The 26,157-nt window shown below is 39.3% G+C and overlaps 1 protein-coding gene across 1 annotated transcript in view; it reads right to left on the reverse strand.

Annotated features, from left to right (window-relative positions):
• Positions 1-25,506, reverse strand: part of LOC126470302 (conserved oligomeric Golgi complex subunit 2) — an 82,041-nt gene extending 56,535 nt beyond the window's left edge. Inside the window, exons 1-4 of the mRNA XM_050098073.1 lie at positions 25,286-25,506; positions 24,966-25,193; positions 9,666-9,935; positions 5,012-5,313 (exon numbers count right to left, since the gene is read on the reverse strand). Of these exons, the coding sequence (XP_049954030.1) occupies positions 5,012-5,313; positions 9,666-9,935; positions 24,966-25,193; positions 25,286-25,363 (878 nt within the window). The 5' untranslated portion in view covers positions 25,364-25,506. The remainder of the gene's footprint in view (positions 1-5,011; positions 5,314-9,665; positions 9,936-24,965; positions 25,194-25,285) is intronic.
• Between the last annotated feature and the right edge of the window lie 651 nt (positions 25,507-26,157).

Consider the following 26,157-nt stretch of genomic DNA (forward strand, 5'->3'; position numbering starts at 1 on the left):
CTGAAGAATGTTGGTCAATCCCATCTTGTATTCCACAGGATTCAGAAAAAACAGGAAGCTGGGGAGTGATTGTATCGTCATCTGTCCACTGGCCAGAAGAATATGGCAAATTGCAATGACCAGTTGTGTTTGTTGTGCCAACGATGTCAACAGCCTCATCTTCAGGTCTTCCTGATGGTTCACTGTCCGAGGGATCGTTTTCATCTACAAGAAAATTCGTAAAAATTATCTTTTTTCTCATCAGGAATCAAACCACAGAATTACGGAAAATTCGGACAAAAAATAGCTTACCATCACTAATATCAAAATCTGCAATTTCTTCATCTAATTCTGAACCACTATTGTCCAATAAAAACTCTACTTCTTCATCTCACAAGGCCATGACGAAAATAAAGCGCAAAGCTATCAGCCGACAACAATCTAAAGTTTCGAACTGCCGCGCGCCTGTTGTAGGTCGAGCGTGAGCGCGGCAAAGCAAATTACTCTAAATGTACTCCTGTACCACCTCCAACAGTGACATATGCTGCCATCTATAATTTTTTCTTGGTACTAGGATAACCAGAGAGTACTTTTAAACCTACAGAATATGACAGTCATGCGCTGGGAGTCGTTAACATCGCTGATAATCGGCCGACGTAGGAGCTATGTCGGTGATCTTTTTGGGGTACTGTCGGACCAATGTAGGAGCTACGTCGCTCGTCTCGAAAGTGTTAAAGAAAGAAAAATATTTAACGAGAGTATGGTCAAGGTTGCCATGTGTAACAACCCAGACTTAGGGTCATTATCTTGCCGAAGTGCCAGCTGCTGAAATTGAGATGGTTTTACATATCAAAATGATGTGTTACTATAGGCCATGCTTGTTGTCTTGTTCCACAGTCTGGACAGATGCTGTGAATCCTATACTGGCACGCAACGGCTTCACAATTTGTACTGACATAATGTCAATCAATGAAGAGACACTACATGTAGCATTAGCCGGCCGCTGTGACCGAGCGGTTCTAGGTGCTTGGCAGGTTTGAATCCTGCCTCAGGCATGGATGTGTGTGATGGCCTTAGGTTAGTTAGGTTTACGTAGTTCTAAGTCTAGGGGACTTATGACCTCAGATGTTAAGTCCCATAGTGCTTAGAGCCATTTGAACCATGTAGCATTACCTGTAGACCACAGTTAGTTTTCCAGTATGATTTTTAATCAAATAACTGTTCAACATGTCGCTATTTTTCCAGTATACCTATTAGCACATGCATTATTGGCATGTCTCACGTTGTTTCAAGGATCTCAAAGACCCCTTGGACATGAGTGTACTATGATCATGTTTGTCTACATTTTATTTCCTCACGGTATGACAAAATTTTTGTTTCCTCATATTTTGTTCCCAACATGAAATTGCTGAAATTGCTTTCCACATTACCTTCACTCACATAGTTGCTAGAATGGACTCTGTTGTGAAATGTGCAAGTCATTTTTATTGATGACCATGTTTGGTATGGCTGTCTGATCAATATTGTTGTGGTTGTATAATAATAATATGGACAGTGTGTGTGTGTGTGTGTCAGGGAAAAAGGGGGGGGGGGGGGACTGCACATCACAACAGAAGGATATGCAACAATGAATATCTTGCTGTGAATGAGTAATTCTCCAAATAAGTTTGATGGCTGACCTGACAATGTTGAATAAACTAAAAAAAAAAAAAAAAAAAAAAAAAAAAAAAAAAAAAAAAAAAAAAAAAAAAAAAAAAAAAAATTGTATTCAATGCTGACATGACATTGTATGAAGAGAAAAATTAGCTGCAAACAGTGATAATACCTTTTGAATGTCATGGGGTCATGCATTCAAAATCTATGTACAGTAAAACCCGGGTTAGCCGAACTGGGGTCAACCAAACCCTGGGTTATATGAAATGAATCCAAAAAACACCCACTGACTCACCAGTCTAAACAAAGCTACATTTCTAACACTAATGCACTGGAGTCTTTGTTTCTTTCCACTGCAAGTGTATTTTTGTGCTATGTTATAAACAATGATGTACAGTGCACTGTATATTAATTTATGGTAATCATAATGCTGTAATTTTAACTTTCATAAGAATTTAAGAGCACCCTGAAAAGAGATTTCTTTTGCTTCAAAATTTTCAAAAATACATACAATGCAAAATACTGTAGCACATATCAGATGTCTATGGCTTAACTGAAAAAACTGTTAACTGGAACAGGTTCCCCTCTTTATTTCGGTTAACCAGGGTTCTACTGTACATTGGTACTAGTGATGTGTAGGTGGACTCTTGAAAATGAAGATAATACGATGTAATATTTTGAAAAATTCAGAAGAATGTGGCTGAAGAGATACACCCATCTGTCAGAATTTGACATCACATTCCAACATGGAGCCATTTTTTGAACTAGGAGCTTGACTGAAATAAATGCTCAGGAAACAAAGGCACTGATCAGATTATTAATTTGCAAAGGAATTTTATACAAACCTGGGAACAACCTGAATCCAAGATCCAGTTTTATTTCTCAAAACTTGTGCAAAGAACATACAACCTATCTTATACAAAAAGCCTCCATTTTGTACATAATTCCACATTTGATACTCTTGTGTTCAAAAAGAAGCTGCATAAAAATCTGTTCAACATCTCATGTCAAATTTCTCCTACACTTCCAAACAACATATCTGTGTTGATAAATCTCTTGCACTTTGGTAAGGAAGATGGGAATGGATTCAGCACATTTTGTTGAAGCGAAGTTGATTTAATGTTGAAAGATTACAGATGGAAGCTCTGGTATCAGGCTGCAGCAAATGGGCCTTGATGGACGATAGAGGGCAGTGTTGCCACACTAGTGAGTGCGCCTCCGTCTCACCACATGAATACACCAGCCAATAGTGTCCCTCTTGGCTGACATAAATACCGTCGCACCTCGACCACTTAGTCAGTCGTTTACTTCATCTGATAGCAGTCTCCACTGCACTACTGACTGCTCATCTACAACTTCGCTTTGGTAATGGTTTTCCTCTTCGGTCTCTATTTGGATGGTAGCTCATACTTGACCCGTTGACAGCACTGTGTCGAAAGTTTGTTGCACTTCTTTGCTGCATAGTTTGTTATTGACTTGCTCTTGCTGTGACAGGTCTGCTGTTCAGTCAGCCCTGTTGCTTGACTTTGGTGTGGGTTTGAGTCCCATCTGCAGGCGGTTTTCCTGCCTTGGGTCATCATCGTTTCTCTCCTGTTTTTCTGACGTGTGCACCACTATCTGGCTACTTACCGATACATGCAGAAGCAACGCTGGATACTTATGGAATTTCATCATCAATATAATTATACTGTTTATGGTAAGGACATCATGACAAACTTCAGTAAGAATTGTGTTAGAACTTTATTAAGATTTGCTCGACAAGGGCACTGGTTGTACCAAAGAGACAGGTGCATGTGGACCTAACTTTTAGATACATTATTTTTTAAATGACGAGTACGTGTTGGTAAGGAGTTTCCTGCATGTGAGAATGGTTACACTGCAGGGAGGAAAGACTGTGACATCATGCAGATGAAAACAAAATATGAAAAACATAAGGATTTGTCCAGCAGATATGCTTTCAGAATTTGTTTGAAGTTAATTTTATTATCTATTAAATTCCTTACATCACTCTACTGGGTAAGTTCAAAATGGTTCAAATGGCTCTGAGCACTATGGGACTCAACTGCTGAGGTCATTAGTCCCCTAGAACTTAGAACTAGTTAAACCTAACTAACCTAAGGACATCACAAACATCCAGGATTCGAACCTGCGACCGTAGCGGTCTTGCGGTTCCAGACTGCAGCGCCTTTAACCGCACGGCCACTTCGGCCGGCACTGGGTAAGTGGTCACGGATATTTATGTCTGAATACCTCATCCTTTCTGTACCACACTAACAAGAAGTGATAGATAGTATAAATCATTTCTCCTTTTAGTATTATATTTAACAAGGGGAAACTAACCTGGCTCCAGGGAGGCTGCTTCCCAAAACAGGAAAGGGAACAGGAAAGGGAGGTAATGACAGTGGCACGTAAAGTGCCCTCCGCCACACACCGTTGGGTGGCTTGCGGAGTATCAATGTAGATGTAGATGTAGATGAAATGGTGCTATCTTCATTCAAGAAATACTCTACAAAATGATATGCCATGTCCAGAAAGAAAGGAAAGAGAAATGAGATATTCTATTGGTGTGTCAATAGTGAGAAGGCTTCATGCCTGATGCCATATTTTTGAAACAAACATTAAGAACTGAAACATGAATATAAAGAATGAACAATATTGCGGATAAGTTCCTGCATATTTCACAATGGCTGTTGTGTACTTGTAAAAGTTACTTCGTGCTGACTATGAAATACATTTCATTGTTTGAATGATATTTCTGCCATCTGACTGTATAGTCAAATTGCGGTAATATCACTCAAACATTATTACATGACTGTGGCTCAAAAATATGAAAACATTTCATTGTTACAATGAAAAATATTACTGCACTTTGGTTCACTGATCACTGTTAGTAAATCATACAACACTACCATTTGTAGAGTTTTGTATTTATATGCAGATATACCACACAATGTAAAAATGTTGCATATTCAACACTGTTACAAATAACCAGTGCAGTCTTACCAGGCATGGTTGACTGATCTGTGCATCAAATGTATTTCCAAATGTGCAATCCCAATGGGCAAGCATTCTTTTATTGACGCATTAATTTGAGATGAAATCAGAAGAGAGAAAAGGCTGAGGATGAAGGAGGTGAGGAGGGGGAAGGGGTGAGGCATTGTGGAGGGGGAAGTGGGTGAGGGAGAGAGAAGGGGGGTGGTAGGGGGAAAGGAGGAAGGATAAGGAAGTAAGGGAAGTGCGGAGGGGGTGTAGGGCATGAGGTGGGAGGGGGAAGGTAGGAGGGAGGGGGAGGGAAGAGGGAGATGAAGATGGAGAGGGAGGGGGGGGGGGGGAGAGAGAGAGTGAGCGAGAGAGAGAGAGAGAGAGAGAGTTATCATACCTTCTGGTGAGTTTGGTGAGTTCTAAAAGATTACTCATGTCAACCTTTACAAAGTCAAGTAATCTGTTATAAACACCATTCAGGCCCATTATATTGGATTCCATTGCTGTTTCACTTATAACACTTGAAATAGCTGGTGCAACCATGTTCTTACGATACAACATTTCTGCTTCATGTACTTTGTCTAATGCTGCATAGGTTCTTAAGCAACGTGCAATGGAACTCATGTCTTTCATTTTCAAACTCTTCAAAAACATATCATCCAGGCCCAACATCATGGCTTCAGATATTCTGCTTGTTTTCTGGAAAAAAGTTAATGGATGACACAAGAGAAATATTACAATTAAAATACAGCTTCTTAACTTTGTTAAAAATGGTTGATTTGCAAGTCACACATGGAAATCTATGTATGAATAACTGAGTTTCCTCTACAGTATATACAGCATGTAGCAACTCAGATAATTCTTCTCTAATATGTACAGGAATTTGCAAATAATTGAAAAACTCCCAATATCTTAAAATTAACACAATTAAAAACTTGTAGTTATTTGGGAAACATGACCCAAGACACAAAAAAAAACTTTAAATATTACATGAACAACAATGAAAAATAGTGTGAATCTTCTGTAGTACTTTAATTTCCTTGACTTTCTTTTGCTTCAACAATTGATTTCACTGACCACTATTTCAGTTATGGGACTCTATAAAGATATTTCTGAATGACAAAAGCCAATAAACAAGAATGTTTCAAACTTCCTCAGTTTTCCCATGCTCTCTTTCAGACAGAAACACATTTCACTGTTTTGTACAGGTACAGCCTAAAAAATAAACTGGTGTTATAGACAATAACAGCAAGTTGTTATAAAATTAAGTTAATTTAAAATACACTCCTGGAAATTGAAATAAGAACACCGTGAATTCATTGTCCCAGGAAGGGGAAACTTTATTGACACATTCCTGGGGTCAGATACATCACATGATCACACTGACAGAACCACAGGCACATAGACACAGGCAACAGAGCATGCACAATGTCGGCACTAGTACAGTGTATATCCACCTTTTGCAGCAATGCAGGCTGCTATTCTCCCATGGAGACGATCGTAGAGATGCTGGATGTAGTCCTGTGGAACGGCTTGCCATGCCATTTCCACCTGGCGCCTCAGTTGGACCAGCGTTCGTGCTGGACGTGCAGACCGCATGAGACGACGCTTCATCCAGTCCCAAACATGCTCAATGGGGGACAGATCCGGAGATCTTGCTGGCCAGGGTAGTTGACTTACACCTTCTAGAGCACGTTGGGTGGCACGGGATACATGCGGACGTGCATTGTCCTGTTGGAACAGCAAGTTCCCTTGCCGGTCTAGGAATGGTAGAACGATGGGTTCGATGACAGTTTGGATGTACCGTGCACTATTCAGTGTCCCCTCGACGATCACCAGTGGTGTACGGCCAGTGTAGGAGATCACTCCCCACACCATGATGCCGGGTGTTGGCCCTGTGTGCCTCGGTCGTATGCAGTCCTGATTGTGGCGCTCACCTGCACAGCGCCAAACACGCATACGACCATCATTGGCACCAAGGCAGAAGCGACTCTCATCGCTGAAGACGACACGTCTCCATTCGTCCCTCCATTCACGCCTGTCGCGACACCACTGGAGGCGGGCTGCACGATGTTGGGGCGTGAGCGGAAGACGGCCTAACGGTGTGCGGGACCGTAGCCCAGCTTCATGGAGACGGTTGCGAATGGTCCTCGCCGATACCCCAGGAGCAAGAGTGTCCCTAATTTGCTGGGAAGTGGCGGTGCGGTCCCCTACGGCACTGCGTAGGATCCTACGGTCTTGGCGTGCATCCGTGCGTCGCTGCGGTCCGGTCCCAGGTCGACGGGCACGTGCATCTTCCGCCGACCACTGGCGACAACATCGATGTACTGTGGAGGCCTCACGCCCCACGTGTTGAGCAATTCGGCGGTACGTCCACCCGGCCTCCCGCATGCCCACTATACGCCCTCGCTCAAAGTCCATCAACTGCACATACGGTTCACGTCCACGCTGTCGCGGCATGCTACCAGTGTTAAAGACTGCGATGGAGCTCCGTATGCCACGGCAAACTGGCTGACACTGACGGCGGCGGTGCACAAATGCTGCGCAGCTAGCGCCATTCGACGGCCAACACCGCGGTTCCTGGTGTGTCCGCTGTGCCGTGTGTGTGATCATTGCTTGTACAGTCCTCTCGCAGTGTCCGGAGCAAGTATGGTGGGTCTGACACACCGGTGTCAATGTGTTCTTTTTTCCATTTCCAGGAGTGTAGTCTTCAGTATTAATACAACAAATGAAACTTGAAAATCAACCATCACTTTAGTAATACAAATGGCAAACAATTACAATTTGTGTTAATATGTGTATGTGATAAACTAGTGTGTGTTCAGGGCTTGACGTAAAAGTTTCTATTAAATATAGGAAAAAAAGGAAACACAACAAAACTGGAAAAATAATTATATACCAAATTTAAGACCTGAAGTTTAATGAACTCTTTCTTGTATTTTGCATAATGTCTTACAGCAGCACTGTAACCTATTCTCATAACCTACAATAACATTTAGTGTATAACGCATTCCTTCTAAATAAGTAGATGATTATATTTATTTGTCATATTCTAACGTAATACAGTTAGGCTGAAACATTTTTAAACTCTGAGAAATGGCATACCCCATATTTGACTTCACTAGTGCCACAATGCATAACACAAAAAGTGTATGTATTCAAGAAAATGTTAATATATTGGTTACTAATACCTAAGAAGGTCATGGCAACAACAGATAGTGAGTTTAGGTAAAAAACACACCTATTTTATAATAAGGAATGAAGCAGATGATAAACTAAAAGTTAAAATATGACATCAGAAACTTAATGACAACGTGTTTTAATATTCAACTTACTGACAGCAATGTCCTCCTGATCCTATATGCCATCCATCACCATTTCCCTGAAAATTCAATACTTTTTTTTTCTTCTAGAACAACACCTGTCTTTCTGAGTCCAATTCAAAAATGTGAACATATGTCTTATATTCCACCACTCACCTTCAATTATGGAGAGGTGCATTAAGTTGGTGCCTACTGTTTTTCTAGTCTTGTTAGTCTGCTCAGTCATTCACAGCACTCTGTGTGCACAATCTTTTTAGTAATGTAGTAAATCAATATGGTACTCACACTGCCTAGAACAATGAAAAATCTGTGACAGACTCCTTCAGCTGTTACCTGGTATTTGGCACAGGTGCTGTCACTGATCTTTCACACAGCCACTGCAGTGGTGACCAACCACCTGCTTTCAATTACTTGATAGTATTTCCTCTGTAACTTCTCTAAAGCAACAAACATTGCATCTAACTGTGCTGATATCTAATGTGGCACCTCCAAACAACAGTCTCCAGTTTTTTATGAATGTAAATTAGCACTTCACTTTCATAATTTAGGAATTATAATATGCACGTAAGTGTTAGCCATGTTCTACATACTACGGTGCAACCTTGTGTTTCAACAGAAGACGCTAGGACTGTAGCTCAGAACTTTGGCAGCAGTGTCAATAACAATATTTTATGAGAGTAAGGATAGGAGGCATTAATTTCCAACAATAACAGAATAAAATACACTTATCAACTGCTGGAACACAGGAGTAACAACAGGTCAATCATACAATTAACTATGAGTGTTTGATAATGGTTAGTCCCTCGCATGGAGATAAAACTATGTGATAAGGGAATATGTGTTGCAAGGTACAAGAGTGGAAGGAAATTCATGCAAGAGCCTGGGTTAAGAGCAACACAAATAGTAGCTAGACATCATCAAGACAGAAACATTCTGACTTCTTTTTCCTGCCTTCAGATTTCAACTTGATCCATGTTTCTGCAAACATTTTCCTGTTATCTTATCACATATTGCTTTCCTCTTTTAGTAGACAAGAATATAGTTTTAAATATCTAGATTTATCATGTTTAAGTATCTGATTTCCTTACTTCAACTGCTACTTCGGGCCAGATAGTAATTAGGGTTCTGGGTATGGTGTTAAAAAGAAATATTAATCACTGTGTCCAACTAGCTAAAGTCCTGGATTTAGATTTGACAGAAGTGTGAATCATATCCTTGACTAGCCACTCAGATTTATAAAGTTCCTTGGGCACTCTACATTGCATATGCTGGGATGGTTCCTTTGACAAGGACACAGCTTATCTGTTATCCTGCCCTCATCCAATTCAAGCTTGTGCTCCATGTTTAATGAACACCTTTTACTGAAAATAATATAATACAGTTTTACATATTACACTGTTAAACAAATGACTCCAGTCTTAGAAAAGTTATTTTATCTATCTGACTTATACTGAAAAAACGTAACAGCATTCACATTCAATCTATTTATCTTCTTCAACTAACATACACAAAAGGGAAGTCAGTCAATCTATTTAGTGTGTGGAGCATGTGCAAAAACTGCAAGGCAAACATATACAGAAATGTGGCTGCAAACTATCAGTAATCCATATTTCTTTCTATCAATACAGAATAGTTGATACTAGCATGAAAATAATAATAATACAGACAGCACTACAATCTATGACAAAAGAAATAGTATGTATCATAAATGGTTTTCAAAAGATTTACCTTTGAATGTAAATTAGTTAAATAAACCTCACACTGTGAAATAGAAAACAGCAGCTTGTTATATTCTGATGCAACTCGTTCTGTGAAATCTGGATCCAGAAAATATTTATGACGTGTTTCTTCTGAGTCAAGTACATAGCCAAATTTACTTAAAAAGAATTCAACATTAATCAGATTCTGCAGGCACAACTTCTTCACAAATACATCGTGGCGGCACTTCAGTAGATCTGTTACACCATTCAGAGCGTCTTCTAAAGCAATCTTTACCTGCTGCATGAAAAAAGAGATACTATTTCAGTTGGAATTTAGTCTTTATTGCTAACAACAGGTATTACATAATGAGAATTAAAATGAACTCATTGTACTCTATGTGGACTTTTAAAGAGTACTATTGGTAAGGAGGCTGATGGGAGTAGCTGAATTGATGGTAATCAAATGTTGTTGACCAGTTTGTATTCCTTTTCAGTCACTACTAACTTCAGGTAGAATTGAAAACTGTGTTTAATGGATTTAACACATCAGTAAATAAGATTATTTCCAATTTAACTACAGCTAACATTTCAGCAATTGTTGGCTCCACCTCTTAATTCTGATTATGTAAGAGCAGATGCACAAAACACAGTGTTGTTTGCAAGCTGTAGTTGACAATGATCAGAAATCAGTCAATACTAGCTGATGTCATTCAATTGCTATCAATTTAGAGGAAGCAGAAATTTTTAGATCTACAGTGAAACCCCTAGTCTATGTTTCCGTATGGTCCAGACTTACAAAATGCAAAACTGAGGAAAATGCACAATCAACGAAAATGTTAGAAACCCCCAAAATATAAGAAAAAACACATGTAATTGGCATATATGATTAAAAACTGCAATCCTCTCTAATACTTTGCATAAAATCTGTCTAAGTGAAGGAAATTAAATGCACAATAAAATGTTTACACAATAATTTGTGGTAATGACATTCATCAGTTCTTAAAAAATCACAGATGTGTAACAAGTAAAAATTCATCAAAAAACTGAAATTGGTGCCTACATATAAGGTAATCAAGCTGTTTTCCAACAAGCTACAACAACAAATTATTCATCAAAAACACACATTTTTGAGAGATTGTCCTCTGTGCTCATCCAGAAAAAAGCAAAAATTTATGAACATGTTGAATTAAACTAAAAACCATCGCAGCAGCTAAGAGGTTAAACCACAAGCATAAACGGGGACATCTGCTTAATGATTTATACTTTGTCACCACTGCTGTTATCGTTTATAGCTTTTCTTACGAATCACACCTCATATGCTCACCACCATTAAATTGTTATTTTAGTTTTGATAAGAAAAACAATTAAAATTACATCCTTATCAGATGTCAGCTCAGTGAATTTCTGTACACTGTGTAAAACGTAAATGTGAAAGAAAACTCAGGAGCTACAGTTTCGCTTCACGCCCTCTATCACTGCTGCCAATCTACAGTGTGTGGTGTGTGGGTTACAAAGTATATACCTGAGTAGTGTATGTAGTTGTTGCAACTGCGTCAGGTCAGCTTTCAATATGAAACTATTTAAAAGGTGCTATCGCAAAAAAACCCTTGTACTATTTCCGTGTGAAATCTCCATCATAGCACATCACCTGCATGAAAAGTATATTTTCAGCACTTCACAAAATGCTTTCATACCTACCCCCCCCCCCCCCCCCTCCCATGAACTATGGACCTTGCCGTTGGTGGGGAGGCTTGCGTGCCTCAGCGATACAGATAGCTGTACCGTAGGTGCAACCACAATGGAAAGGTATCTGTTGAGAGGCCAGACAAACGTGTGGTTCCTGAAGAGGGGCAGCAGTGTTTTCAGTAGTTGCAGGGGCAAGTCTGGATGATTGACTGATCTGGCCTTGTAACACTAACCAAAATGGCCTTTCTGTGCTGGTACTGCAAACGGCTGAAAGCAAGGGGGAACTACAGTCGTAATTTTTCCCGAGGGCATGCAGCTTTACTGAATGATTAGATGATGATGGCATCCTCTTGGGTAAAATGTTCTGGAGGTAAAATAGTCCCACATTCAGATCTCCAGGCAGGGACTACTCAAGAGGAAATCGTTATCAGGAGAAAGAAAACTGGCATTCTACGGATCGGAGTGTGGAATGGCAGGTAGGTTGGAAAATTTAAAAAGGGAAACAGATAGGTTAAGGTTAGATATAGTGGGAAATAGTGAAATTTGGTGGCAGGAGGAACAAGATTTTTGGTCAGGTGAATACAGGGTTATAAATACAAAATCAAATAGGGGTAAATGCAGGAGTAGGTTTACTAATGAATAAAAAATAGGAGTGCGGGTAAGTGACTACAAACAGCATAGTGAACGCATTATTGTGGCCAAGATAGACACGAAGCCAACGCCTACTACAGTAGTACAAGTTTATATGCCAACTAGCTCTGCAGATGACGAAGAAACTGACGAAATGTATGATGAGATAAAAGAAATTACTCAGATAGTTAAGGGAGACGAAAATTTAATAGTCATGGGTGACTGGAATTTGATAGTAGGAAAAGGGAGAGAAGGAAATGTAGTTGGTGAATATGGATTGGGGGTAAGAAATGAAAGAGGAAGCCGCCTGGTAGAATTTTGCACAGAGCATAACTTAATCATAGCTAACACTTTGTTCTAGAATCATAAAAGGAGGTTGTATACATGGAAGAATCCTAGAGATACTAGAAGGTATTAGATAGATTATATAATGGTAAGACAGAGATTTAGGAACCAGGTTTTAAATTGTACGACATTTCCAGGGGCAGATGTGGACTCTGACCACAATCTACTGGTTATGAACTGTAGATTAAAACTGAACAAACGGCAAAAAGGTGGGAATTTAAGGAGACGGGACCTGGATAAACTGACTACACCAGAGGTTGTACAGAGTTTCACAGAGAGCATAAGGGAACAATTGATAGGAATGGGGGAAAGAAATACAGTAGAAGATGAATGGGTATCTGTGAGAGATGAAGTAGTGAAGGCAGCAGAGGATCAAGTAGGTACAAAGACCGGGGCTAATAGAAATCCTTGGGTAACAGAAGAGATATTGAATTTAATTGATGAAAGGAGAAAATATAAAAATGCAGTAAATGAATCAGGCAAAAAGGAATACAAACATCTCAAAAATGAGATCGACAGGAAGTGCAAAATGGCTAAGCAGGGATGGCTAGAGGATAAATGTAAGGATGTAGAGGCTTATCTCACTAGGGGTAAGATAGATACTGCCTACAGGAAAATTAAAGGGACCTTTGGAGAAAAGAGAACCACTTGTATGAATATCAAGAGCTCAGATGGAAACCCAGTTCTAAGCAAAGAAGGGTAAGCAGAAAGGTGGAAGGAGTATATAGAGGGTCTATACAAGGGCGATGTACTTGAGGACAATATTATGGAAATGGAAGAGGATGTAAATGAAGATGAAATGGGAGATATGATACTGCGTGAAGAGTTTGACAGAGCACTGAAAGACCTGAGTTGAAACAAGGCCCCAGGAGTAGACAACATTCCATTAGAACTACTGACAGCCTTGGGAGAGCCAGTCCTGACAAAACTCTACCATCTGGTGAGCAAGATGTATGAGACAGGTGAAATACGCTCAGAACTCAAGAAGAATGTAATAATTCCAATCCCAAAGAAAGCAAGTGCTGACAGATGTGAAAATTACCGAACTGTCAGTTTAATAAGCCACGGCTGTAAAATACTAGCGCGAATTCTTTACAGATGAATGGAAAAACTGGTAGAAGCTGACCTTGGGGAAGATCAGCTTGGATTCCGTACAAATATTGGAACACGTGAGGCAATACTGACCCTATGACTTACCTTAGAAGAAAGATTAAGGAAAGGCAAACCTATGTTTCTAGCATTTGTAGACTTAGAGAAAGCGTTTGACAATGTTGACTGGAATACTCTATTTCAAATTCTGAAGGTGGCATGGGTAAAATACAGGGAGCGAAAGGCTATTTACAATTTGTACAGAAAACAGATAGCAGTTATAAGAGTCGAGGGACATGAAAGGGAAGCAGTGGTTGCGAAGAGAGTGAGACAGGGTTGTAGCCTATCCCCGATGCTATTCAATCTGAATACTGAGCAAGCAGTAAAGGAAACAAAAGAAAAATTTGGAGTAGGAATTAAAATCAATAGAGATGAAATAAAAACTTTGAGGTTCACCAATGACATTGTAATTCTGTCAGAGACAGCAAAGGACCTGGAAGAGCAGCCGAACGGAATGGACATTGTCTTGAAAGGAGGATACAAGATGAACATCGACAAAAGCAAAATGAGGATAAGGAAATGTAGTCAAATTAAGCCGGGTGATGGTGAGGGAATTAGATTAGGAAATGAGACACTTAAAGTAGTAAAGGAGTTTTGCTATTTGGGGAGCAAAATAACTGATGATGGTCGAAGTATTCAGGATATCAAATGTAGACTGGCAATGGCAAGGAAAGCATTTCTGAAGAAGAGAAATTTGTTAACATCGAGTATAGATTTAAGTGTCAGGAAGTCGTTTCTGCAAGTATTTGTATGGAGTGTAGCCATGTATGGAAGTGAAACATGGATGATAAATAGTTTGGACAGGAAGAGAATAGAAGCTTTCGAAATGTGGTGCTACAGAAGAATGCTGAAGATTAGATGGGTAGATCACATAACTAATGAGGAAGTATTGAATAGAATTGGGGAGAAGAGGAGTTTGTGGCACAACTTGACCAGAAGGGATCAGTTGGTAGGACATGATCTGAGGCATCAAGGGATGACCAATTTAGTATTGGAGGGCAGCGTGGAGGGTAAAAATCGCAAAGGGAGATCAACAGACGAATACACTAAGCAGATTCAGAAGGATGTAGGTTGCAGTAGGTACTGGGAGATGAAGAAGCTTGCACAGGGTAGAGTAGCATGGAGAGCTGCATCAACCAGTCTCAGGACTGAAGACCACAACAACAACACCTACCAGAACTCCGGTAACTGAAGGGCCACTTCCCTCTCCACACATCCAGTAGCCGAGCTCATTTTATGTGAGTTAATGTGGTGAGCTGACTGCGCTGGCTATTGGGTGGCTTAACAAGTCAACATGTGATAGAAGTTCACTTGCCAGAAATGGGTGACATTTCCTTGATTATGACTGAGCATATTCTTCAAGACTATGTCTGAATTTAAAATGTTGATGATTGATACTATTACTGAATACAGTACATCTGAAAAACAGGCAAAACGACTGGGTTTGAATGGCACGAGAAAAGCTGATGGCTGGGCTCCTTCGTCACGTATTGGCTCAGTCTGGAACACTTTGCATCTACCGTCTTGTTTTTCCATTACTGCTGCAACCTAGAAGTAGTTGCATCATAATTGTGCCATGAAGCTAAATGTTGCAAGTTGTGCTGGCAACACTGATCATTTCCCCTCTCCACAATGGCCTAAAATATTCCCTTGACGCCACCAACACCCATGGTGCGAACCATCTGTCTTTTGTGTCACTTATAACTAATTTAGTCACATCAAATGTCAACAGGAAGAAACAGGACGAAGACGAGTAAGAACTTAGAATAGATGTAAACTTTGTTAGGAAGAAATGTAAAATCTGGGAATTTTTTAGCATTGATCTTATAGGTTTTTCACAGGGGCTGCGAATTTATGGTGTAGATCCACAAAAAAAGTAAACTTGAAGAACGTAAAATCGAAGTTCCAGTGTCAAAAAAAAAAAAAAATTGCACGGTTGATGCCAAATAATCAGTTATAATTACAGCATCATAGAAGCCGGGCTAATTTTGATTGTTTATGCAATTAAATACTAATACATACTCAAATTAACTTATAATTGAAGTGACCTGGTGCTCCTAGTTATGAGTACAGGATGTCACACTGTCCACAAAATGCTTTCTGTTCCACCAACCTGTTAGTCTGTCTTAGTCACTTGTGGGGGCTGCCTCTACTCTTTCCAACACCGGACTGCCCTGGTGTCACATCGGAAAGAAAGTATCAACTTATACCATTCCACAGCACATAAAGTGTTTCCCACTGGTTCAGTATCAGTTAAAGTAGGGAAAAACACATCAAACTTGACAATTTCTTGTGGTTTTGATTGCGCTGCATAACACATCAGTTTCCTTGTGTTTCCTATAACTTTAGGAAAATATAATGCCTACAGATCACTTCAAAATACTCTTAATTCTGCTTTTTGGAGGCCCCTCAATGTATGATCTATCACATAACAGTACATGATAAAGTTGTCTAATACCGAATGTGTACAATCTTGTTCGTCTTTTGGCCAGAGAGAATATTTTCTCTCATTTATTATCATAATGTCTGCTCCTAGTTTTGAGGTTTGTGAGCTCAAAAGTATTGGGTATTTGTACTTCACCACTTGTCCTGTTGCCTTTTACTGACATGTTGACACAATTGCTCACTCTTATTCATGGGGACGGTTCAGCTTAACAATTATACCTTGTCAAACTGCATTTCTTCTACATGGCAGAAATGTATATTCTTGTAAAAATGCACTTAACTGGATACCCAGGAATGTTCATGATTAGCAACAATGGTCACAAAGCCTTCGGTTTCTTATCCATGCCTTCACCGTGTTTTGAAACTATACACAAGATAAAGCAGTTATCACTAAACTACAACACGATGCATTTTGTGGTCAAATAAAAACACTTAAAATTAGTTCAGTTCAAATGGCTCTGAGCACTACGGGACTTAACTTCTGAGGTCATCAGTCCCCCAGAACTTCGAACTACTTAAACCTAACTAACCTAAGGACAACACACACATCCATGCCCGAGGCAGGATTTGAACCTGTGACCGTATCGATTGCGCGGTTCCAGACTGTAGTGCCTAGAACAACCGCTCGGCCACCCCGGCCGGCACTAGTTCAGTGACCATACGTTTTATGAAAAAGGGAAGGGAGTATGATCTAGAGTAATGCAATGTTGCAGAGACACTTACAGCTTCATCTATTGCACAGTATTTTCTTTTGAAATTCATTAGTCTGTGAGCCTTCTTGAGGAAAATTCACTCTTATGTCAAGATCAGCATGGTCATTCCACATCAACTGCACTAATCTTTGAAATTATCTACCCCTAATCAACTCTACAGCTACATCTACGTCCATACTCCGCAAGCCACCTGACGGTATGTGGCGGTGGGTACCTTGAGTACCTCTATCAGTTCTCCCTTCTACTCCAGTCTCGTATTGTTCGTGGAAAGAAAGATTGTCGTTATGCCTCTGTGTGGCCTCTAACCTCTCTGATTTTATCCTCATGGTCTCTTCGTGAGATATACATAGAAGGGAGCAATATACTGCTTGACTCCTCGGTTAAGGTATGTTCTCAAAACTTCAACAAAAGCCTGTACCGAGCTACTGAGCGTCTCTCTTGCAGTGTCTTCGACTGGAGTTTATCTATCATCCCCATAACGCTTTCGCGATTAAAAATGATCCTGCAAAGAAGGGTGCTGCTCTCCGTTGGATCTTCTCTATCTCTTCTATCAACTCCATCTGTTACGGATCCCACACCCGTGAGCCATATTCAAGCAGTGGGCAAACAAGTGTACTGTAACCTATTTCCTTTGTTTTCGGGTTGCATTTCCTTACGATTCTTCCAATGAATCTCAGTCTGGCATCTGCTTTTCCGACGATTAATTTTATATGGTCATTACATTTTAAATCACTCCTAATGCCTACTCCCAGATAACTTATGGAATTAACTGCTTCCAGTTGCTGGCTGACTTGCTATATTGTAGCTATATGATAAAGGATCTTTCTTTCTAAGTATTCACAGCACATTACACTTGTCTAAATTGAGATTCAATTGCCATTCCCTGCACCATGCATCAATTCGTTGCAGATCCTCCTGCATTTCAGTAGAATTTTCCATTGTTACAACCTCTCAATACACTACAGCATCATCCACAAAAAGCCTCACTGAGCTTCCGATGTTATCCACAAGGTCATTTATATATATTGTGAATAGCAATGACACTCCGTTGCGGCACACCTGAAATCACTCTTACTTCGAAAGACTTCTCTCCATTGAGAATGACATGGTGCATCCTGTTATCTAGGAACTCTTCAATCCAATCACACAACTGGTCTGATAGTCCATATGCTCTTACTTTGTTCATTAAACGACTGTGGGGAACTGTATCAAATGCCTTGCGGAAGTCAATAATCATGGAATCTACCTGGGAACCCATCTCCAGGGCCCTCTCAGTCTCGTGGACGAATACCGCGAGATGGGTTTCACACTATCGTCTTTTTCAAAACCCATGCTGATTCCTACAGAGTAGATTTCTAGTCTCCAGGAAAGTTATTATACTCGAACATAATTCTACAACTGATCGACGTTAGAGATATAGGACTATAGTTCTGCACATCTGTTCGACATCCCTTCTTGAAAACGGGGATGACCTGTGCCATTTTCCAATCTTTTAGAATACTATGCTCTTCTAGAGACCTACGGTACACCACTGCAAGAAGGGGGGCAAGTTCCTTTGCGTACTCTGTGTAAAATCGAACTGGTATCCCATCAGGTCCAGCGACCTTTCCTCTTTTGAGCAATTTTAATTGTTTTTCTATCCCCCTGTCATCTATTTCAATATCTACCATTTTGTCATCTGTGCAACAATCTAGAGAAGGAACTATAGTGCACTCTTCCTCTGTGAAACAGCTTTGGAAAAAGACATTTTGTATTTCGGCCTTTCGTCTGTCATCCTCTGTTTCAGTACCATTTTGGTCACAGAGTGTCTGGACATTTTGTTTTGATCCACCTAACACTCTGAAATAAGACCAAAATTTCGTAGGATTTTCTATCATGTCAGTACATAGAACTTTACTTTCGATTTCGTTGAATGCCTGTCGCATAGCCCTCCTCACATTACATTTCGCTTTGTGTAATTTTTGTGTGTCTGCAAGGCTTTGGCCATGTTTATGTTTGCTGTGAAGTTCTCTTTGCTTCCGTAGCAGTCTTCTAACTTGGCTGTTGTACCACGTTGGCTCTTTTCCATCTCTTACGAACTTGCGTGGCACGTATTCATCTAATGTATATTGTACAATGGTTTTGAACTTCGTCCACTGATCCTCAACACTATCTGTACTTGAGATAAAACTTTTGTGTTGAGCCATCAAGTACTCTGAAATCAGCTTTTTGTCACTTTTGCTAAACAGAAAAATCTTCCTACCTTTTTTAATATTTCTATTTACAGCTGAAATCACTGATGCTGTAATGCTTTATGATCGCTGATTCCCTGTTCTGCATTAATTTTTTCAAACAATTTGGGTCTGTTTGTCACCAGAAGGTCTAATATGTTATCGCCACGACTAGGTTCTCTGTTTAAGTGCGCAAGGTAGTTTTCAGACAATGCACTTAAAAAAATTTCACCAGTTTCTTTGTCTCTGTCACCCATTATAAACGTTTGAGTCTTCCAGTCTATATCTGGTAAATTAAAATCTCCACCCAAAACTATAACATGGTCGGGAAATCTACTCGAAATATTTTCCAAATTTTCCTTCAGGTGTTCTGCCACAACAGCTGCTGAGCCAGGGGGCCTATAGAGACATCCAATTACCACATTTGAGCCTGCTTTAACCATGACCTTCACCCAAATTATTTCACATTTCAGATCTCCGTCAATTTGATTCGATACTATTGCACTTTTTATCGCTATAAACACGCCTCCCCCTTCACTGTCCAGCATGTCTCTGCAGTATACATTCCAATCTGAGTTTAGAATTTCATTACTGTTTACATCTGGTTTCAGCCAACTTTCCGTCCCTAGTACTCCATTTTGAAAGAAATTTTGCACAGTTGCTCTACACAGAATGAAAATATGTTACGCAAAACTTTGGTTAAAACATCAAAACATGCAAGGTTTGAGGGGGCTTTCAGTGAGGGACAGGAAAATATCATAAAACTTCTGCTACAGTTTTGAGCAAATTTAAGATGGCATCAAATTAAAACAAAGTGTAAAGGGGGATATTCAGATTACATACACAAATTGATGTGCTCAACATCCTATTGCAATTTCAAGTGGTTTGTCTTTACATATTTTCAGGCTACAGCAGATCAAAGACAAGTAAAATAAATTGTGGCAGTTTTTGAACCATTTTGTGACTGGAATAACTTTTTTGATGAGCAAAGTATATTAGTGAACTTTAGTAGTTCTGCAGAGAAGTCAGGAATTACGAAGCTACCTCTGTATAATTACAATAATAGTAATAGCAATAATAATAATAATAATAATAATAATAATAATAAACTACCAACTGCATGTACCCATATTTACAAAATAATTTTCAATATGAATGTAAAATGATTCATTCCACATCATTAAAATTTATTGCTCAACATTAGACTAATTAAATATTTTCATCTTCAATTTTCTTAATTTTAGTTACTGCCATCAAACATTTGTAGATCTTTCTTATATTTAATTTTAAATGATTTCTGGTTTTCAGGTACCACAAATTTGTATGTTTGATGTGTGTGTGTGTGTGTGTGTGTGTGTGTGTGTGTGTGTGTGTGTGTGTGTGTGTGTGTGAGAGAGAGAGAGAGAGAGAGAGAGAGAGAGAGAGAGAGTGTGTGTGAGCGAGCGAGCGAGAGAGAGAGAGAGAGAGAGAGAGAGAGAGAGAGAGAGAGAGAAGACTTACATATGTGAGTTAGTAATTCCTAGCCACCACCTTTTAGAAATTGCAGTAATAGAAATTCTTCTGTGGATTGGACAGAGTTGTCAAGGAGAAACTTTTTCAGTTTATTTTCAAATTTTACTTTGTCATTTGTCAGACATTTTATATCACTGGGTAAGTTATCAAAAATTTTTGTTGCAGCATTGTGTACCCCATGTTTTGCTAAAGACAACCTCAATGTGATGTAATGAATGTCCTTTTTTCTTCTGGTATTGCAATTACATACATCATTGTTCCTTTTGAACTACTGCGGATTATTTACAACAAATTTAATGAGGAAATCAATATACTACAAAGTAGTAGTCATGATGTCCTACTCCTTATACATAAGTCTACAAGATGATCATGGGAGTGCATGAAATAATATTCTTACATTGTGTTTTTTGAACAATAAACACTTTCTTTCTTAAAGGTGAATTACTCCAGAACATTATTCCATACGACATTAATGAATGAAAATATGCAAAATATGTCAACTTACTCATTTGTCTCTCCCCAAGATTCGCAATTATTCAAAGTGTAAATGTGTAGATGGGTGAATGAGTGAATGTCTGTTCTTGTCTCCTTCTTAAATTAAAACACAAAATTAGCCACATCTGAGTCCAAGTGAGTAGTGAGCAATGAGCAATTAGTTGTAAAACCACCAGTTAAAATAGAAAGTTTAAAGGTGTCACAGCACAAAGGAGTCTAATTACAGTTTATTCCGTGTAGGGTAAGTGAACCTAGCTATTGACCCTGACAGACTTTTGGACAATTTAGTGTGTTAATTGCAAGAACAGGACTTAAGACTACATAAAATACAAGATTCTTCTAGGTCAAAGTGAAACTTGCAGACAGGTTATTACTTCTGGAATATCAGCACTGTTGATTATGATTGTCTATTGGACACACAATTCAAATTTCTTCAAAATTTTTAGTTCGAACCAGATCGATAAATAAAGCCAGAAATCCTAAACTGTAGGTGAGTGTCCCACCAATGCCAAGGCAAGGAGGAGGATAAACACATTTCTGACAGCATAAACATGGGTTTGGTTTTCTTCAAGGATCATGAATTGAGCCAAAGTCATAATGTAGTAACTGAACTGTTATGTATAAAAACAATTAAAAAATTTTGGTTCAATGGAAGTGTCCGATTCCACCCGTCTGCTTTGGCCCATGACATAAGGGTGTTACGGTGCGTGATGTCATTACGGCATGGCGTTTATGAGCTGGTTGTGTTTGCAGATGTCGTCTTGTTGTGTCTCTGCTGGTGTGTGTGTGTGTGTGTGTGTGTGTGTGTGTGTGTGTAATATGTTGAATCGGATGTGTGAAATTGTTGGCAGTGTTTGTAGTTAGGAACGTCAGGTTTGGAAGCTTTCCCAGTGAATTATCATTTAATTATTATTTTTTGTTTATGTGTTTGGCATTGCTGGTTTGCTGTTTAAGGTGCGTTAAGACATTTAATTAATTGTGTGGTTTCTGTTGTTAGGCATTGATATCATGGCTGGAGACCGGGGAGGACATGTTGTCCATTATTAAATTGTACTGATTGCTGAGATTGTGAAGTGTAGTATTTGTCGCGAGAACATGAGGTTGATCAGAGTGCCGTTGTCTCAGACCAGTGACGGGTACATGTGTGTGTGTGTGTGTGTGTGTGTGTGTGTGTGGGAGGGGGGGGGGAGGAGGCAGGGGGACTTAGTTTGCAGCATAGGAATTTGTTGGTGGTAAGTAATTGTTATTTTGTGTCTATTCTTCTCAAGTTGTGATGTTTTGTTTATTTATGGCATACTGAATGTCTTTTAATTTATGTAGGGATATTTGATTTTTATATTGAGGTGTTGTGCTTTTTTTTCCGTAGTCGTAGGTGTTGGTTTTTTGGTATCAATAATTGTGGCTAACCTATGGAGGTCACGGGAAATGACCGATTCAAATTTTCGTAGTTTTAGGTGTAGGTATTGGTGTATTGTTATCGTCAGTTGCAGTCAAGGGAAATGTCCAATTCCAATTTTTGTACTTTTTAGCTGTAGGTGTTGTCTTGGTATCATCAGCTGCGGTTGAACTATATATGAGGGTAATCCTAAAAGTAAGGTCTCCTATTTTTTATAAGTACATAGACCTGTTTATTTCTACAACGCTTTACATTAGTTTACAGCTTGAACATTTAGCTATTTTTCGGCATAATCACCATTTCTGTCAATACATTTTTGTAGACGCTGTGGCAGTTTTTGTATGGCCATGCCATACCAGCTCGGTGCCATGCTGTTCAGAAAGTTATGAACCTCTTCTTTCACCTCGTCGTCGGAGCTGAATTGCTTTTTGGCCAAATGTTCTTTTAACCTAGGGAAAAGGTGATAGTCACTGGGCGCCCAGTCAGGACTATAGGTGGATGGGTCATTATGTTCCACTGAAACTATTGCAGGAGAGCAACAGTTTGCCAAGCAATGTGTTGACAAGCATTGTCATGGAGAATGTGTGTGCCTTTGCTCCGGTTCTGAATTGACTGTTTGAGTTTTTTCAGAGTCTCACAGTACCTGTCAGCGTTAATTATGGTCCCAGTGATTCAGCTCCGATGTGGAGGTGACAGGAGAGGTTCACAACTTTCTGAACAGCATGGTGGCGAGCTGGTATGACATGGGCATACAAAAACTGCCACAGCATCTACAAAAATGCATAGACAGAAATGGTGATTATGTCGAAAAACAGCTAATTGTTCAAGCTGTAAACCGATGTCAACCATTGTAGAAATAAACAGGTCTATGAACTTATAAAAAAAAAAAAGGAGACCTTACTTTTGAGATTACCCTCGTAGGTAAAGGGCAATGTCTGATTCCTATAGATTTTGTTGGTGTAGCAGAATGTTGTAATTTTTTTCATCATTTTGTGTGGTTTGGGATTGTGGTGTGTTTTTTTACTGTTATATTTAGCTTGTCCTCACCCTAAAACCTCCAATTTCCTGCGTTGTCCCGTTAGTGTGATTGTATTTTTGGAGGGAGATGTTATTGTCTTATTTATAAATATTTTGGTATTGTTGCCGTGTGTGTGTGTGTGTGTGTGTGTGTGTGTGTGTGTGTGTAGTGATGTCATAGGCACCATACTGGAGACGCTTAGAATAGCCATTTCCATCATATTGATGACATCATGAGTCAAAGCAGATGGGTGAAATCAGACACTTCTGTAATCGCAAATTGCAGTTGATAGAATAACAAATATTTAGCTAATAAACAAATATTTTTATTCTTTTATACAAAAGTAATTCATGAAAATCATTTTCTATGTATGTTTGTGAGAAGTATACATACCTAAAATCACTTTCCTTGGCCCAAAAATGGGTCCAATATTCAGGAAGACACATTTTCAATACACTGCCAGCAACCATTAAAAACTTGGTTTCAGATAAAGCACGGTTTAAACAGAGTTTGGAAGACTTTTTGATAGGCAACTCCTTCTGCTCAATACATGTATATCGTAATACGGACTGTTAGACCAGCTTAAGTAAAAGTGTCAGTTAGAGTTCAGTTTTACAGCACTTGGTCACAACAGTCATGATTAGGTATTTTGTGTGTGATAAATTTATTAAAAGTGCATAACAACATTTCATTCTGACAGTGTATTAATTCTGCAAATATTAGCAGTTCCAGTTTACTGTAAGGAATTCACCTATTTTGACAAAATGGTTCAAATGGCTCTGAGCACTATGGGACTTAACATCTATGGTCATCAGTCCCCTAGAACTTAGAACTACTTAAACCGAACTAACCTAAGGACATCACACACATCCATGCCCGAGGCAGGATTCGAACCTGCGACCGTAGCAGTCGCGCGGCTCCGGACTGAGCGCCTAGAACCGCTAGACCACCGCGGCCGGCCCTATTTTGACAATCTCTTGAGAAATGATAAGGGAAGCAAGTATTATATTCAAATGTTCTAAGTTTACGCTTTCTGACATGTTCCACACCCACAAGAATCATCTAATTTTTTTGGTCTATAGAACGAAAACTGAATCTAATCCACGCAAATTTATTTCAACCTTAGCTTGAAAGTGTTAATATTTAGTAATTGGATAGGAAAGTTTCCACTACTTTAGCACAAAAAATTTAGATTATCGTTTTATGTACTCATGATTTCTACAGTATTTATAAATAACTGCTGCAGCTCAGCAGAATTGGCAACAAGTGACTGCTCTGTGGAATTCCTAAGTCTCCTTAAATTTTGCCAGAAATGATGTAGAGCTCACGCAGGATTTTGCTGCTCCCCTCCCCCACCCTTCTTTCCTTCCTGAAGGCTTTATGATATCTACCGTTGTTGCACCTGACACATTGATCCACTAACAAAAAAAGACACATGCCTTGTAACACAGTGAAGAGATACACGACTGGATCACATATGGAATGTGGTATTCCAATGGCACAGAAGATCTGTCTGTGAAATTTCAATTATTATTGCAGACAGGTCTCTTGTTAATAACAGATATAATGTTTCTATTACGTTTATACAATAACGTTTTCCTTGGGCAAACAAATCCAGCGCTGAGCGATCGGAACGACTTCAATGAGTTGACTATCTGTGTGTATATGTTAAGAGAATTTATAGAATTAATTTCCTCTTACACTAACTGGCAAGCAACATCATACTTACAACAATTTCTTCTTTCAGCTGTCCAAGCGGAAACTGCATGCCATTTATAGCTCTATCGAGGCCGATGAGGTTACTAGACAGATTTACAAAATCTGCATAGTCTTTGTTTATGAGTTCAATCATCGACGATCGTAAAATCCTTAGGTATATTCCCAAATCATCTCTGAGTGTTTCCAAACTGGTCTTATTACGGTGCTCTTGAAGATACTCATCGACGGAGAATGATTTCTATGTGAATAAAAACTGCTAGAAACTTATTTATTTCGAAATTACGATATATTCAGCAACTATGAAATACAATTATACTGTCAGTACTTCACCTTCAAAAATTCGTTGCTGTCGAATGACAGATTATACAATGAAACAGGTGGAGAATACACGTCGCTTTCCACTGGCATGTTTACTCACTTGAGAAAAATAAGTCGACCCAACAATAAACACTTACTTAGTAACGTGACATTAATCAACTACTCGTGTTTGTAAACATAGGTTACACGTCATACGAATAACAAATAAAACAAGCAACCAAAGGCTTTGCATCTGAATAGACTCGCCGCAAAGATATTAGACTCTGCACTTCCTTGTATCGTTCCTCGGTATCACAAGAACAAGGATGTGCAATTCGAGCTCAGTATTCAGTTCACTGTTATAACCTCCCCGCACACTATGACAATAGCATTGAGAGCGCTGGATAACTTTTAGACCTTTGGCATGTATGCAAAGGGCTCAGTGACTCACTGAAAGTGCCCAACACATGATCGGAGTGATCCGTCGTATGAGCATGCGATCCCTTCGTGGCTGTCATATGTGTGAACCAGTTGACCGATAGGTAGCTGATCGCATGGAAATTCCAGATAATATAATAGATCGCATGACATTCGTGCATGCAAAGTGGCTGGTTGACTGGTTAGTTGTGATGAATTCTTTGGTTGTTAGTTACACGTTCAATAGATTGTTTGAACGGTTCTTTTATCGAAATGGTGTGAAAAGAGTCGCTTTACAGGATATATTACACGTGATTACTGTTTACATCAATGAATATGATATTTTTACTCCTAATCAAGCAACTACTGCTAAAAATTGGATTTTTTTACATGCTGCCAGTTCTTAGATACAAATTCGCCCATGGAATAGAAGGAGTTGTCCAGGAGAAATGACTTTGGGCTAGGTGCAAAACCTTCTTTGCCAGCTG

This window comes from Schistocerca serialis, chromosome 3 (genome assembly GCF_023864345.2).
Source record: "Schistocerca serialis cubense isolate TAMUIC-IGC-003099 chromosome 3, iqSchSeri2.2, whole genome shotgun sequence".
In the NCBI taxonomy this organism is placed as follows: domain Eukaryota; kingdom Metazoa; phylum Arthropoda; class Insecta; order Orthoptera; family Acrididae; genus Schistocerca; species Schistocerca serialis.